Here is a 14327-nt window from a genome sequence, read left to right as displayed (position 1 = left end):
CTGTAATTTCTATACTACGCTGGGTTTTCCTGCGTGCACAATGGTGCCTATCTATTCCAGACTATAAATCTTATGCTCCTCGCAATTCTTCGGAAAAAAAAAAACGCTTTGTCTGCTCAGCGAAGCCTCAGAGGCTGCTGTCTTTGTAGCTAGCTATCCTGAATATGCCGATGGTGTGATTTTAATTGCAGAGCAGACGGTGGTGTGATTTTAATTAATTCTGCAGAGCAGACGGTTACGGTTATGCATTTCATACTGTTATGTGGCAAGTCCTTGAGTTCGGAAAAGAAACTTTTGGAAGCGCATGTTGTCTTGTCGTTGCCTGAGGTGATTTCAATGCTTAGTGACCATTTTGTCTTTTTTGGCAATTTTTTTACCAGTCAAGACATTCTTGTGACGATCTGCTGGGAGGAATTTCGGGCGACAGGAACCATTCGCAAAAACAGGTTTAGTAAGTGTCCGCTCGGCCCAAAGAAAGCAACGGAACAGAAACAGCAAGGAAGAATTGGTTCTTGCTTCAATAGAGTAGGTTACGTGCTTTTATTAAAGTCTAAGGACATCAGTGTAGTCACTATGGCCTGCAACTATAACAGCATTGAGCCTACATGTTTTGTAAAGTGGTGGTGATTGCCTAGAGCTCAAGAAAAACACGGCTTTTGTAAACCAAAACTCCTTTCCTCTTAAAACAGTGGTATGGCAGGTGTCGACCTTTCGGATCAAGCCATCTACTGTTACTACATGAAAGCACTGACATGAAAGCACAACTTTGCAATTGTGAACACCTGAACAATCTAAAATTGATAGAGACGAGCCTGCCGATTACCTCTGCTTTAGTAAGAACGTTCCTCGTCATTACCTACGCCTTGGCATGCAGCAACCAGCAGTTCGCCGACACTCTGGCTCAATCGTGTCTGATGAAAAGTAGAAAGCTTCCTGCGCAATTTTGAATAATTGCGGTGCCAGTATAGCAAGAAAAGGTTCGTGAAGGCCTGCAAGAAGTGTTATATCATCCTGCCTAAAAATTACGAACATATGAACAGAATTCACGCCACCAAGTAGGAGCAGAGCCAAGTAGCCACATGTGCTATGGGGAGGACCCAGCGCACTATTAAATGTTCACCCGTGTAACTTCGGAATAAATGAAGCAATCGTAACGAAATTTCCGTAATCAGTTTTTTTTTTTTAATAGGGGAGCATTATGTGCTAAAAATGAAGAAAATTCCTCCGTTGGACTTTTTTTTTGGTCCCTAACGGGCTAAGCCTTCCAGCCCAGAAAAAATGCACACCCAGCGAACACTGCCAAAAGCGGCCGTTTGTGGATAAGGCCCCACCCAGTTCCTTAACAGCACAGCACTTACGTCAAACATGAGTTCCAGCTGCTGCCGAATGAGGTAGGTGCCATCACTGAAGGTCAGCGTGTCGTGAGGAACACCAACCAGCACTCCCCGAGATACATGCACCAGCCACACTTCAAAGAAGCCGGCCTGCAAGCACAGAGGATAGAGAACTCTCTTGTCACGCTCACAATGTGCTTCAACATCTCTCCTCTACGAAGGTTCAAGGATATTGTGCAAAGATGCAACTGTATAGTGGACAACAACTTTTAAAACACTAATAGAAATTAGCTAGCAAAAAAGCTTCAATCTGTGCAGGGGAAAAATGCGCAGATCTTGTGAAAATAAAGAAATAACCATATGCAACAATGTCACTTTTCAAACACGCCAAATGGCTGCAGCAACAGAACTTGACGCCGAGACTTTGTCAAAATTTAGACCGTAGCAGCTGGGGAATTGTGTCATCAGGGAACGTACTAACCACAAGAAAATTTTTTATAGCAATTACTGTCATCCCTTGAGCAATCCTCCCCACTCTGTCTTGGGTGATGAGATAACAACAGCCCTCCGCTGCCTCTCGCTGAAAGCAGCATCAGTAAGTGCTCATGCGTGCACGTACAGGTCAAAGCAGTCTGAACGAACACATCATTAGCGACTATTCTGCAGATATGAGCCAGACTCACGGTTTCTTTCAAAGTAGTTTCCTGCTAGACCCATTAACCCCTCCAGAACAGGAAGTTTTTTCCAAAAATGGCATCACAGTGGTCATTTAGTACTCATGCTGCCATCTGTCAGCAGACAAAGAAAATGCTTTGGACGAACACTGCTCGCACACAGAGTGGCAGAAAACACATAACAAGCTGGACTCATCATGAGCCAGGAATGACGGTCAGCTTATAATGAGCCTGGCTAGTCCAAATGCGCTGGGGGTTAAATGGCAACTCTGAGAGTTTTTTTTTTAAGATTCTTAGCTGATAATCACTATATATTCCTTACAGACCCCTCCCTCTGGTACAAAAAAACTGTTTTCAAAATACTGAGCACACATACTTTAAATGACCAAAAACCAGGACATCGAAATCAGAACTAGGTTTGTAAGAAACAATTACGTCACAACAGATGCCACAGATACTGTCACAAATAATTGTGTGCATGTTGATTGGCTAAATTGATGACTGTGAGTGATAGCTCGAGTCAGTATTACCAAAAGCAAGCTGGAAATTTCGTCCTTCAGCAAACGCAGAACGAAACTGACAAACACACATCCAGCAATGTCACACACGCAAGACTGCCTGCAAAAATCTCCTCGACTGAGGCCACTTAATGGGAAATTTTAAAATACACTTGTAATGGAACAAAACGCAGCCCTGTCGTGAAATCTGGGACAAAGTGACTGGAAAACCGCAGAGAATGAGCCACAAAAGTTTCAGTAAAATCTGGGGAGGTAGACAAAGTGCCGGAGGTGCCCATTTTAGTGCCTTTCAAAGTAGAAATAAAGCCCCTTCTCGAGGGCAAACTAAACACACAAAAAGTGTTAGGGAGCATAAGTATATTGAGGGGAGGGAGAACACACTGACAGGATCACTGCTTTATCAATGCTGCCAAAGACTGCACATTAAAAAGAGCACAAAATGTTTAGCAAATACAAATATGAGTGCGATAGTAATCAGCAGCATTAAAAGAGTTCCTTCTAAGTGTGAAATACTTTTAGCTTCTATTCAAGACAAATTCAAGCAATCGTTGCCTAGAAACTGCGGCACACCTGAGGCTGAATGTGAGCACAAGCCTAAGACCGAACACAAAGCCGAACATTAACCCTTTGAGGGTCGAATTATTTTGAAGAAAACTTTCCCAGGTGGTCAAATTACTTTATTGCGGATCTTGAATCTACAAAATGTATATAATCGAGAATAAATAGTAAAAAAAAAAAATTAGGAACAGTACTTTGGTGACAGCATCACTCACAACTGGAAAATGTTCAATAGAATAGAATAGCAACAGTGATAAGCAAGCTAAGAGCAGCACCAATAAAGATAGAAATCAACTTTCGCCGCCTCTGCAAAACAGTGCCCACAAAGAGAAAACACGTTTCGCGCGACTCCGTTGCGATCCCGCGGCGGAATCGAAACCGCGTAGGCGCGTTGCCACAGAGGGCGAGAATACCTCGCGAGCAACGGTGATAAGCAAGCTAAGAGCAGCGCCAATAAAGATAGAAATCAACTTCGGCAGCCCCTGCAAGATAGTGCTGACAAAAAGAAAACTCAAATTTCGCGCGACTCCGTTGCGATCACGCGGCGAAACCAAAACTACAAAAGGGGTGTTGCCGCAGTCTGTGCCGCCGCGCTAAAGCTAGACATAAGTTCTGCTTATCTCCGTAAGAAGGCAGCACAAAATTCAAACACTTCTTGTATGTCCTAAGAGGTGGCAGCACCCCCCAGTGAGCACGCATTGTTCTTTTGGCGCAAAATTTCAAACGGAAGATTGAAACCGTACCCGTATGGCAAAGACCTTGCGGGACAGAAAACCGCCGCCGTATATACGGCAAAAACCTTCAAAGGGTTAACAAACAATTCTGAAAATTTCCATCCAAATGGCACATTATGCAGAAAGAAACTATCCCTCACCACAGACGTGGCCAGTGCAAACAGAGCAACTTCGTTTCCCCAATTCCTCAGATCACTTGGCAGCTTTATGTATCCACTCACAGAGGTGAGAAGGCGACCTCAGTGGTCTAATGCATCGCTAAGGCCCAATAAGAGTGGGCGAACACTAGAACGCTTCAAGCAGAGGAGAGTTGGAAGAGAAGCAGTTATGGCAGCGGCTCCTCAAGCTGCAAAAGCAGCCAAGTCACTGAAGACAAACGAGCGATGGCGGTCCAGCCACCCAAGGACCTGGCCAATACTCAATGTGCTGTGCCTTTCCTGCAGGCATTTCGTGCTTACGCCTGCTTTAGATCGGCAACAAATTTTTTAGCACTCATTTATTCATTGTTCTGCAGACACCTCAATGTTCCAACGTGCATATGCAGCCTTCCAATTCAAATGCAAGCATGAAAGCAACAAAAACTAAAAACAATTAATGGGACCTCTCCTTTCATGTCGATTTCATGCTCGATGGCACCGCTCAATAGACTTCGAGTCCAAAAGTTTGAAGGAACCACATCAGCAGTCTTGGAAACCACCAACACCAATGGCATTTACAGTTCACCAACGGCCAAGATCAGTCACTGAGAAAAGTGCAACACATTCCAGGCAAGTAGCCAGAGTAACAATGGCATTCTGCCCACCACTTATTACAGCAGGGAATGTGGCAAAAGGTGAGATTAGCAGGCCGCCCCTTCAGTCCTGATGACACAGGTCTTAAATCTGTTTCATACCTATGTCACAGCTTTTTCAAAGGCCCTCAAACCGATAGCCTTAACAGCCCATTAAACGGTGCCACATGAGTGGCTTCAGTGGCAATAAGCCAATTGTCTATCCTGTGAAGGACCCTCTAATGAGACTTTGAAGGCCTTTAAGAGGAGGCAACATGCACTCTCCGACATGTGGCGCACACATTTGCTGAAATATAAATTCAGAGCAGTTTAATCAGTAAGACAGCTGAAATTTAAATATCTCGATTATTTGGGAAACAAAAAGCAGACTAGCCATAAACCATTACAGTGAACATAATACTATTGCTGCAAGTTTTACAAAAACAAGTGATAAAACTCTTGCTCAAAAGTGCACGAGTGCTACAGTTAAACCTCGAAATAACGAACATGGATATTACAAAGTATTGTCGAATTCGAAAATATTTTTGACAAACGGATTTAATTTTTACTTTATATATTGAACGCGGTTGGCCATGAAACGTGCATAGCGAAGACCCCAATGCCAAACTGTGCCCGGCCCGATAGCAGGCAGCTGGCTTCACCACACTTCACAGGTGACTGGTGGCGATGCGGCACGCGTTCATGTCAAGATGTGCACATTATCTCGCACTCACCAAAAGCAGCATTTAGGTTTCACTGTATTACAGCTTGTCCAAAAACAACAAAATTTATATTGAAAGCAATTAAAATTCCTGTAATGCATAAGCATTTTGTTTACAATCATTTCAGGTTAAAGTTGCTGGACGATTGTTTTAACTACCTGCACATTTACTGGCAGCAACAATGGCATGACTGAGGCCCCTAGTTGCCCGTGAAAAATCACTGATTTAAGCATTTTTCATGGAATTGTGTGCTAAGAGCCACATTCCCTTTTTTTTGATGCTACTGTTGTTATGGACATCAGTCGAAATGACAGTAAATGTTTAGTTTACAGTTTAACTAATTTGTATGAATACAATGAAAGGGGTGAGTTTGAGAACTTGGGAGAATTTTTAACGAATATATTGCAATGCAGTCGCAACCTCTTCAGGTCAACCATAGCCGAGGACCCTCGATCCCCCCAAAAAAAGGCAGACTGCGTGTTAGAATATGGAAGCAGCGGATAAGTATACTTTCTGCTTCTGATCTGTGCATCACAATCGAGTGAAGCCAAGCCTCCGATATTTCAGTGCATGCCGCCAGATCTGTGCCCGTCTGCCTGTCTCTTCTGATTAGCAACGACCCACACTGCCTTCTTTCTGTATCCATAGCCATTCTAAATTTCTGCACCACACAGAGTTAGGGGCCTGAACTTATAATAACAGAGGACACAACACCACCAACAAAAATGCATTTCAAAATCCTTCTGCCAGTCGACACTAGATCATGAGTGGTGATGAGGGAGTTGGCATACCTTGATGAGGATGAGCTGGTCATCTTGAACGAGATTAAGGAATCCTGGCACTCGCTTGGCGAACTCGACCACCCTCTGGACGGAGGGGGTCACCAGGGTGGCAAACTGCTGCCACAGGCCCAGCTTGCTCTGCTCGGGGCTGTCAGGCTGCGGTGCACTGCCCGGCCCCTCACCACTGCCCCCAACCTCTTCCAGGCTCTGCATTCCCCGCCCCCACACTTGATGGACTACTCCCAGCTATACTGCAGGCCATCACAACAGAGATAACAGAAAAACATTAGTGGGCCTCTTCAATTATACACCTCTGGCTGCCCGCAGACCATGTTCTCGGACTGCTCCGCACACTTCCAGCCAAGAGGTGGCAGCACTGACGCTCTGAGGCCCATTTGCTGCAAAGCCGACAAACTCCGCTGCTCAGAGGCTTTCACAGAGTGCGTTTTTCTGTTAGTGCGTCCAAGAATGGAGAGGGTGGATTCAGTGAAGAAAAAAAAAAAAAAAGGTAACGAGGGGGCAAGACATGACAGTATACAACCTGAGTCTCGTCAGTCAGTAATGGTCTCACCCAAACTAGCCCAAATTTGGTACATAAAACCAAATTATTACAACCATGCTTAGAACCATGAAAAATACTGTGAACTTTCAATATGTTAAGCAAACACCCATTGCCCTGTAAATGCTTGAATATTTTCGTTGCTATGGCCGCTAACTTTTAGTCCCACAATAGCTCCCAAGCCTGCATTAAGTGGCATTCAGAGAAAATGAGCGTCGCATTTGTAGGAGCAACAGTTTTGTACACTTACTGATGTTCAGGCACTGAGCTCGCTGAATGTGCACTTCAGGAGTTTCTAAATGATGGTGCTAGTAGTGTCCGAAGTTTCCTGGATGTCCAGTTCGAAAGTTCAAGCCTCTAAACCAGAGCCAAAAAAATAGTCAAAAGCTCTCCTCAACTACAGTACAGCAGCAAATGCCCACCCACTGCCTCACCTATCCACTAATCTCTGCCATGTCCTTGCGTGTTGATATCAAGGGTATCAGTCACTCTTCATCACGCCCAACACCAGAAAACAGTGCCTGAACGAGGCACCTTCCATTGGGTCGTGTGCATGCAGGGACCGACTCACAAAGATGGCTGGCCGCCGCACGAGGGCCCGCGTCTTCTCCTCGGTGTAGGCGCAGTGGGCGTGGTGCGCCTGGGAGATGGTCAGGATGATGTCGTACATGGCCAGTTGCTGGCTCTCCAGGTCCCTTGCACACTGATCAGCCTCCCCGGGGCTGCCCAACGAGAGGCCCTCCTCGCCTGGGAGGCCAGAGGAGCCGCCCCGTTCTCGAGAACGCTTGGGCACCCGCCCGTACCGCACCGCTGCACAGTAATGCACAACAACTGTAGACGTGCACGCTCTTCAGGGGGGGGTCTGCATAATGTGGGCACACACATACACACCCCTTCGGATCATGCACATGCTCTTCAACGGGTCTGAGTAATGCAAATATGCATACAAATCTTTTTCATGAACTTTACTTGCCATGTGGTCACATACGGCAGTGGTTGATCCTTCCATCCCTTCACCAACCGTGCTTGGCACAGTCGTGGACAGAATAATACGAACGACATTCTGGCGTTCCCAATCTATCTTTGTATTGCGCAACGAAAATAGAAGAGATTGCTGCCTTTACATGGAAACTGCATAAGCAGCATTGACATGTGTAAGTAACAAGCACCCATTAATTCTTGCTAGGTAACACGTCACAAGAGTTTGTCGATGCGTGGTCCATATTCTGTCCACAACTGTACACAATAACCTCAGTTGCTTATGTGCCAATAAAACAAATATAACATGTTTCAAGAGCTGTCCTTGTTGGCTCTCAAATTCTGAACTCATATTTTAAGCCTGAAGCTCCCCTTAAAGGGCCACTAACCAGGGATTTGGGCATTTTAAACGAACAAGCACAGTGCATAGAGGAGGCATCATAGATAACCTCTGCAAAATGCTAGAGCCATGCGTGCCCTGAAAAGGTGTAAAAATTCAAATCACAGCACGTTCGCTCTTTCCTTCGAGAAGCCAACCTCCTCCTCTGCGCTGGCTCCTGAGCCTTCAAGTTGACGTCATCTTACAAACCTTCGTGAAAGGCATTCCATTGGTGCGTCATTCTGATTTACGGGCGAAGGGTGGGCATAGCTGGTTCATCACGTTGTCTGCTTGTTGCGCGCACATTTTCCGTAACACTTTTAATTTTCGCACATGCATACACACCGACAAAAACAAGGTTTTCAATTACTTGTCCCATTTCATGAACGCTGCAGCGTGTTGGGGAAGCCTCACAAAAAACAGTGGGGAGGCCTCACGGAAAAAAAAAAAAAAAAACATGCAGGCATGAAAAGGATGCTCGCTAACTAGGGATGACACTGACGAAAAAATACAGATGTATGAAAGGATGCACTTGCTAATATGTTGAAGTGGTCGAGCTGATCGTGTCTCTTGATTGTTCAGTGCCGCCTAAGCAAAGCAACTCAGGAAACATCGAAGGTGTGGAGGGCAGCAAAACATCTGTGAGCACAGCAGAGCAAAGCGGGAAAGGCATGCGTGCCAAGCAACGTCCAATGATGGTCGAGAAGTGGAAGATGACCACGAGACAAGGTTCAAGCTGTTTTGTTGCACACCCACCCAGGAAGCGCAGGGAAGGGGATGGAGAAGGAGAAACAACTTCAAAAAAAAAATAATTAGGGCGAGGAAGAACAAAAAAAATAAAAGCACAACGAAACACCGCGAGAAGACCCCGATCAACCCCCCCCCCCCGCCTTTCCCATGAAATATCCCAGGTAGCAAAAAGCAAGAAAAGACTTCTTTCCAAGGCGGGGCCATGACATAGATATGTGACATACTCCACGCCTCCCACTAACATCAGAGGAGGAAGGGGAATTTCAATTGCGGAGGCTAGTCAACGAGGCGGGGGAGAGAACGATCTTGGAGAGGGAACGGAAAGAGAGGAGCATGGTGAAGTAGCTCGATTGCGATGGCTGTGACTACACTATTAAACAGTCCTTTCGTAGAATTTTAGTGGCCGCACTTTCCGAGGACGATGCCTCACAACCACAGGGGTAGAAAACATTTTCGACCAGCGGGTGGTTCATGGCCCTTTAAAGAGACTTGCAGCCTCTTCCTGCGTTCCTCTCATCTGCCTCCATTGTGGCATCAGTAGTGTCCAAATGAGTTTTGTTTCATCATTGATAATGAAACAGTATTGCTAACTTGCACATGGAATTAACATATTTTAATGCTCAAAACTCGGTCACATTTTTTTTACTTTTAAATCCCTATCAGTGCAGCAAAAATATTTTTTTATATGCTCATTGTGCAGTAATCCAGCAACCTCCCTTTCTTTCTTTTTTTAGCATAATTTAGCATACTCAGCCATACTAACAAGGCCTATCAGAATGCTGGGGAAAGTGTTAAACGCAGCTAAACTGATTAGATTAGAACGTTTTCTTCTTAACTTCCAGTTGATACAGCAGGGAACCTCAACTTTTGGCAAGGCACCAGCTTCGTTTCTGAAGTCCATTCAGTTTGCTTTGTCTGGCCGAACGAGTTTCTACAATACAGCACTTTCCACATAAAGGATTACTAAAACCTCGTGTTGCTGCTATGTTGGATTTAGTAGAGCATAAGCACCTAAGGTTATCATGCGCAAAGCTCAAGGTTTAAGGAAATTGTTTTTCTGGAGAATACCAAAACCTCTGTTCGCTTTCAAAATACAATATTGATGCAAAACGTGGTGCTGCTACACGCCTACAGAAAGTAAGCATACAGTGGTGCTATGCCTAAAACTGCATGCTGTAAAGAGCAAACAATCAAAGCTAGAATACTTAAACAAATAACATATCAGTTTAGCTCAACACTACACCTTGAGACTGTTTACTACAAACAGCAACATTTCAAGCCAATGGGCCTATACGCTAGACTGAGAGCTAACCGCAATGCCCTATCCAGTTTGCAAATGGTGCTCTTCCAAATCACCTCAACAAACTCCAACACTAACTCTTGTCACATACTGTCATTGTTCAGTGCAAACCATTGCACATACTATATTTTCCACGGCATGAAGAGCATAGCAGTCGGCGAAAATGCCACTTTTCTTCCAGCAGAGACAACATCATAGCACGGCCCTCACTTCCACAGTTTAAACCGAGAACAATGTTTTGACAGCTCCTATACCACCATGCTGCTGCTTGCATCTAATAAGAATAGGCTTCCTGCCTACCTTATTCAGTGATGGCCTATCTCACTACAATTTATGCAATTACTGTAACACTTGAATGAGAATGTCGAGAACCTTTATGATGCGCATAAGGGTATCAATGTCTATGTAAATAAATGTACTACGTCTATATGCCTTGTCATATATTAAATGGGGGATCTGATTCCTTGACAAAAATCTATTCATAACCAAACTAATGTGCACAGCTTTAAACACTTGCTAGCATGTCCGCTTCAGCTATTTTACGTCACAGCTTGCCAATTCCACCCCAGAGCTGAGTTGCGCTTCCCCAAGGCACCATTATGCTTTAGCCTTCTCTCATTTTGTGTGAAAGTGCACCTTCTCCAAATAGCTGTGCAACTTTAGTCTCATCTTCTCGTCACCTGCTGGTATCTCCGAGTTTGTGTGCATATATTCTGCACATGTGTGCACGGAGTCCATTCGGAGTACATTGATAACACTGAAAAATGTGTTCTCTCCTATAAGATGAAGAAACTCAACTATTTTCGCTCAGTCATCTGCGTCCAATAAGTGGCTATCATAGGAATTCATTTTTTCCATCTCAATAAGTTTGTGTGCTGCGAAATTTACTGCCACTTTTATATCAAATTACACGTTATATCGAACTTGTAGGCATTTTTTTTTTTTTAGAGTTCCATATATATGGGTTCGACTGTACCAGTCGGCAGAGTTCGACTGCGAAGTTTCGGTCTGCTGGAAGCCACCGGGGTCTGACCTGCTCACTGCGGGGGACTCGGCTCTTAAAGGTGCACTGAAGAGGATTCTGAACTTGTCTTTTTGCCGCGGGAACTCGATCTACACATTCCTAGCATTCTTAGAAACTGCAACTTATTGCCCTGTATGGCCGATTTCCCTAATTAAATCGAATTTCCGGCTCCCACCCTTTATTTTTAATTCTCCCTCGTACGATGGGCGGAGTCGACCAACGCGTGAAGTTCCTTTCAGCCAGCTTCGTGGAGGCTTTGCTTTCGCTTTATTTTGTTTTTAGGTTTCCGTGAATAAACAGTTTCATTCGCAGATAATATAGCCGCAAAATAAGCCCGCAGAAATAAAAATACGCGCGGACTATTTGCTACTACGGACTACTATGTATTACTCCGCCGATGGCAGAGCGGCAAGCCGCCACGGGACTGGGTGAAAGGCACTCCACGTGTTGGTCGACTCCGCCCACCGTACGAGGGAGAATTAAAAAAAAAGGGCGGGAGCCGGACGTTAATTCGATTTAATTTGGGAAATCGGCCGTACAGGGCAATAAGTCGCAGTTTCTAAGAATGCTAGGAACGTGTAGATCGAGTTCCCACAGCAAAAAGACAAGTTCAGATTCCTCTTCAGTGCACCTTTATCAATACAAAGGAAAGATGCATGTTATGCTCTGTCCTTCAGCTCTCTCTTCATGTGTACCTCAAAAGTGTAGTAAAGTTTTCCTTGTTCATCAATGCATCTCCATGGCCTCACTGTTTCGTCAACGACTTGTTCATAGTCCCACCATTACACAACAAACCTATCACTGAAAATATATAAGCAGTTGGGGTAGAATGAAAGACACAAAACGCTTACAGTCTCTAGACATGCCCACTGCCAAGCATTTCTTGAAGCGGCAGTACTGGCAGCGATTGCGGTTTAACCGGATCACCAAGCACTTGCCATCTCGTAAGCACCGGTATTCAATTTGCTTCTGGATGCTCCTTCGGAAGAATCCCTGTAAAGCAAGAGAAATAACACATCAAATGGCGAACAACTTACAATACTTATTCACTCAGCAGGTAACATTACCCAACACCACATTCACAAAGATGTCTGTTCGCTAGTCTGCCCTGCACCTGTGCACTGCTTAATCTTGACAACCAAGGCAAGCACAATTTGATCTTGAGTACAAAAATATTTGAGAAATCATACTCGTTATTATGGGATAAGTGCAATTGACGGGCATGTTATTAACAGGCACAGGTGAACTAAAAGCAGCCTGATATTTAAAAAAAAAAAAAAATGAAGAAACAGGACTACTACAAGCAACAAAAGGTTATCACTATCCTCTATGTTATCAAAGTTTAACCATTCTGGTTAACAGTGTCAAAATAAGGGGGGAGAGAGCTCTTAAATGAACATAGATGCTAATAAAAAAGAATTCCATTAGCCTGTTACAATGCAACTAAACGCGCTGTTCCACAGTGCTTCATTTCATCCTAAAACTTTAAGTATGTCAAGACATCAACACAGGTAAGTAAGTCTCAACCTCTGGCTAGCAACTTCGTCACAATACATCACATTTTTTGTTGAAAACGAATTCGCAACCAATGAAACATTACGGTCTGTACCGTGCCGAAACGGCTGCCATTCAGTAATACAGAACACAACAGAACGACGGGCGCCACTGCTTCGTCTGAAGAGGCACCATGAAGTTATTTGTCCAGCGCTATGCGGAAAAACAAGAGCCATCGAAATTCGGCGACCGAGACAAATTCCGAGCACGCTGGCGAAACAGCAGAGATCGAAATCCCGAGCGCTTGCAAGCCGCACTCATTGGCGGCTAGTAAAGAGAAGCGATTCAGCCCAAAACCAAAAACGCGCTCAATACGGCAGTAAACTCGACAGCAATGAAGCTCACTTGGCCGTTCCCCCCGCTTCTGAACGCGCGTACGCAGAGGCAGCAACATGAAGCAAATACAAAAAAATCGCTAGTGTCAACGGCCACGGCGTCATGACACAGCACTCGGACCAGGCCAGCGAGAGCGACACTGCGAGCTAACACGAGAAATAGCACTTAAAATATTCCGTAATTAACGCAGACAAGGTCCGAACACCCACCGCTAATTTGCAAGCGATACAAGTAACGAGTTTTCCGAGCCATCCATGCAGACAAAGCGAAAAGAAAAGTCGTTCTCCTACTTTTTCTCGCCGCGGCAGATCGCGGACCCTCGGTGATAAGTTTCAATAACACACCACTGCATTTTCTAGAAGTCGGCAAAACTCACAGCAACACAAATCAGATTACCGCAATGAAAAACTTCCTTGCGCTGTGACAATCCTTCAGTGCCAGTCTCAGAGCCGGTTAGTGCGAGACGTTAGGACTCTCACTTACGTCAAGTTGATTTTTTTTTTTCGGAGGCACCGTCCCAAGCCGAGATGTGGAGATTCAACGGAGAAAGTTCGTCGGGCGCTAGCGGCAGTTGTTAGGAGCCAAGTAATGTGAATTACGAACTTAGGTTAACGTCCTGTCACCGCGCGCGGCGACCAGCGGTACAGCCAAGCCCTTTGTTTTAGGTATGCCGTCCCGCAAGCAACAAAGTTAAAAAAGTTTCTAAACTGCCGACGTAGCCCCCGCTAGTGTTTGCCGTAATGGCGCTGCCGACAACCGGTCGAGCAAGATGGGCAGCCGCGCAAGAGAGTTTCGGTTTCGGTCTCCGCTTTTGCAGAACGTTGAAACTTCCGTGAACGTCACGCAGTGGGAGCTCGTAAGTCACCCGCTGGACTCACGAAACCAAGTGAGTAGACCAATTGGTTTCCTTGCTTCCAGTAGGGCAGTCTCCAATTGAAAGGTATAGTTGAAGCCAATTGGAATGTCAAATTGGGAGGTGACCTTCCAACATATTCCAACTGGAGCTTCCCACTTGGTCCCAAATGGAGCTCCCAATTGGAAAGACCAATTGGTTTGGTTTATGAGGTTTGACGTCCCAAAGCAACTCCAGCTATGAGAGATGCCGTAGTGAAGGGTAAAGACCCTCAATGAAGCAAAAGTAGCGAAAAGCTTAGAACTTTCTGGCTCCTTTCTCCTAGCGCGCCACCGAATATTATTGAGCTTCCCATTGGATGAGGCGCCGTGGTCACGTGTTAGCGCGCGCTTTTTGGCCCCGCAGCAGACGCCAGCGCCATTGTCGGGGGTAGAAATCGCGTTCCGTTTTATTTGGTGCGCCACAGTTTTGAAGGGAAGCATTTCTCCAGCTTTGACGGTGTC

At 45.2% G+C, this 14327-nt stretch overlaps 1 protein-coding gene across 1 annotated transcript in view; it reads right to left on the bottom strand.

Annotated features, from left to right (window-relative positions):
- LOC149371708 (ecdysone-induced protein 78C-like) overlaps positions 1-14327 on the bottom strand; it is a 127783-nt gene that overhangs the window by 20179 nt on the left and 93277 nt on the right. The window contains exons 3-6 of the mRNA XM_089565974.1: positions 11933-12074; positions 7222-7460; positions 6101-6298; positions 1359-1484 (exon numbers count right to left, since the gene is read on the bottom strand). Coding sequence (XP_089422100.1) covers positions 1359-1484; positions 6101-6298; positions 7222-7460; positions 11933-12074 — 705 coding nt within the window. The remainder of the gene's footprint in view (positions 1-1358; positions 1485-6100; positions 6299-7221; positions 7461-11932; positions 12075-14327) is intronic.

The sequence above is a fragment of the Amblyomma mixtum genome, chromosome 1 (assembly GCF_055824585.1).
Source record: "Amblyomma mixtum isolate Tamu chromosome 1, ASM5582458v1, whole genome shotgun sequence".
NCBI lineage: Eukaryota > Metazoa > Arthropoda > Arachnida > Ixodida > Ixodidae > Amblyomma > Amblyomma mixtum.
This window is presented reverse-complemented; position numbering and strand designations above follow the sequence as displayed.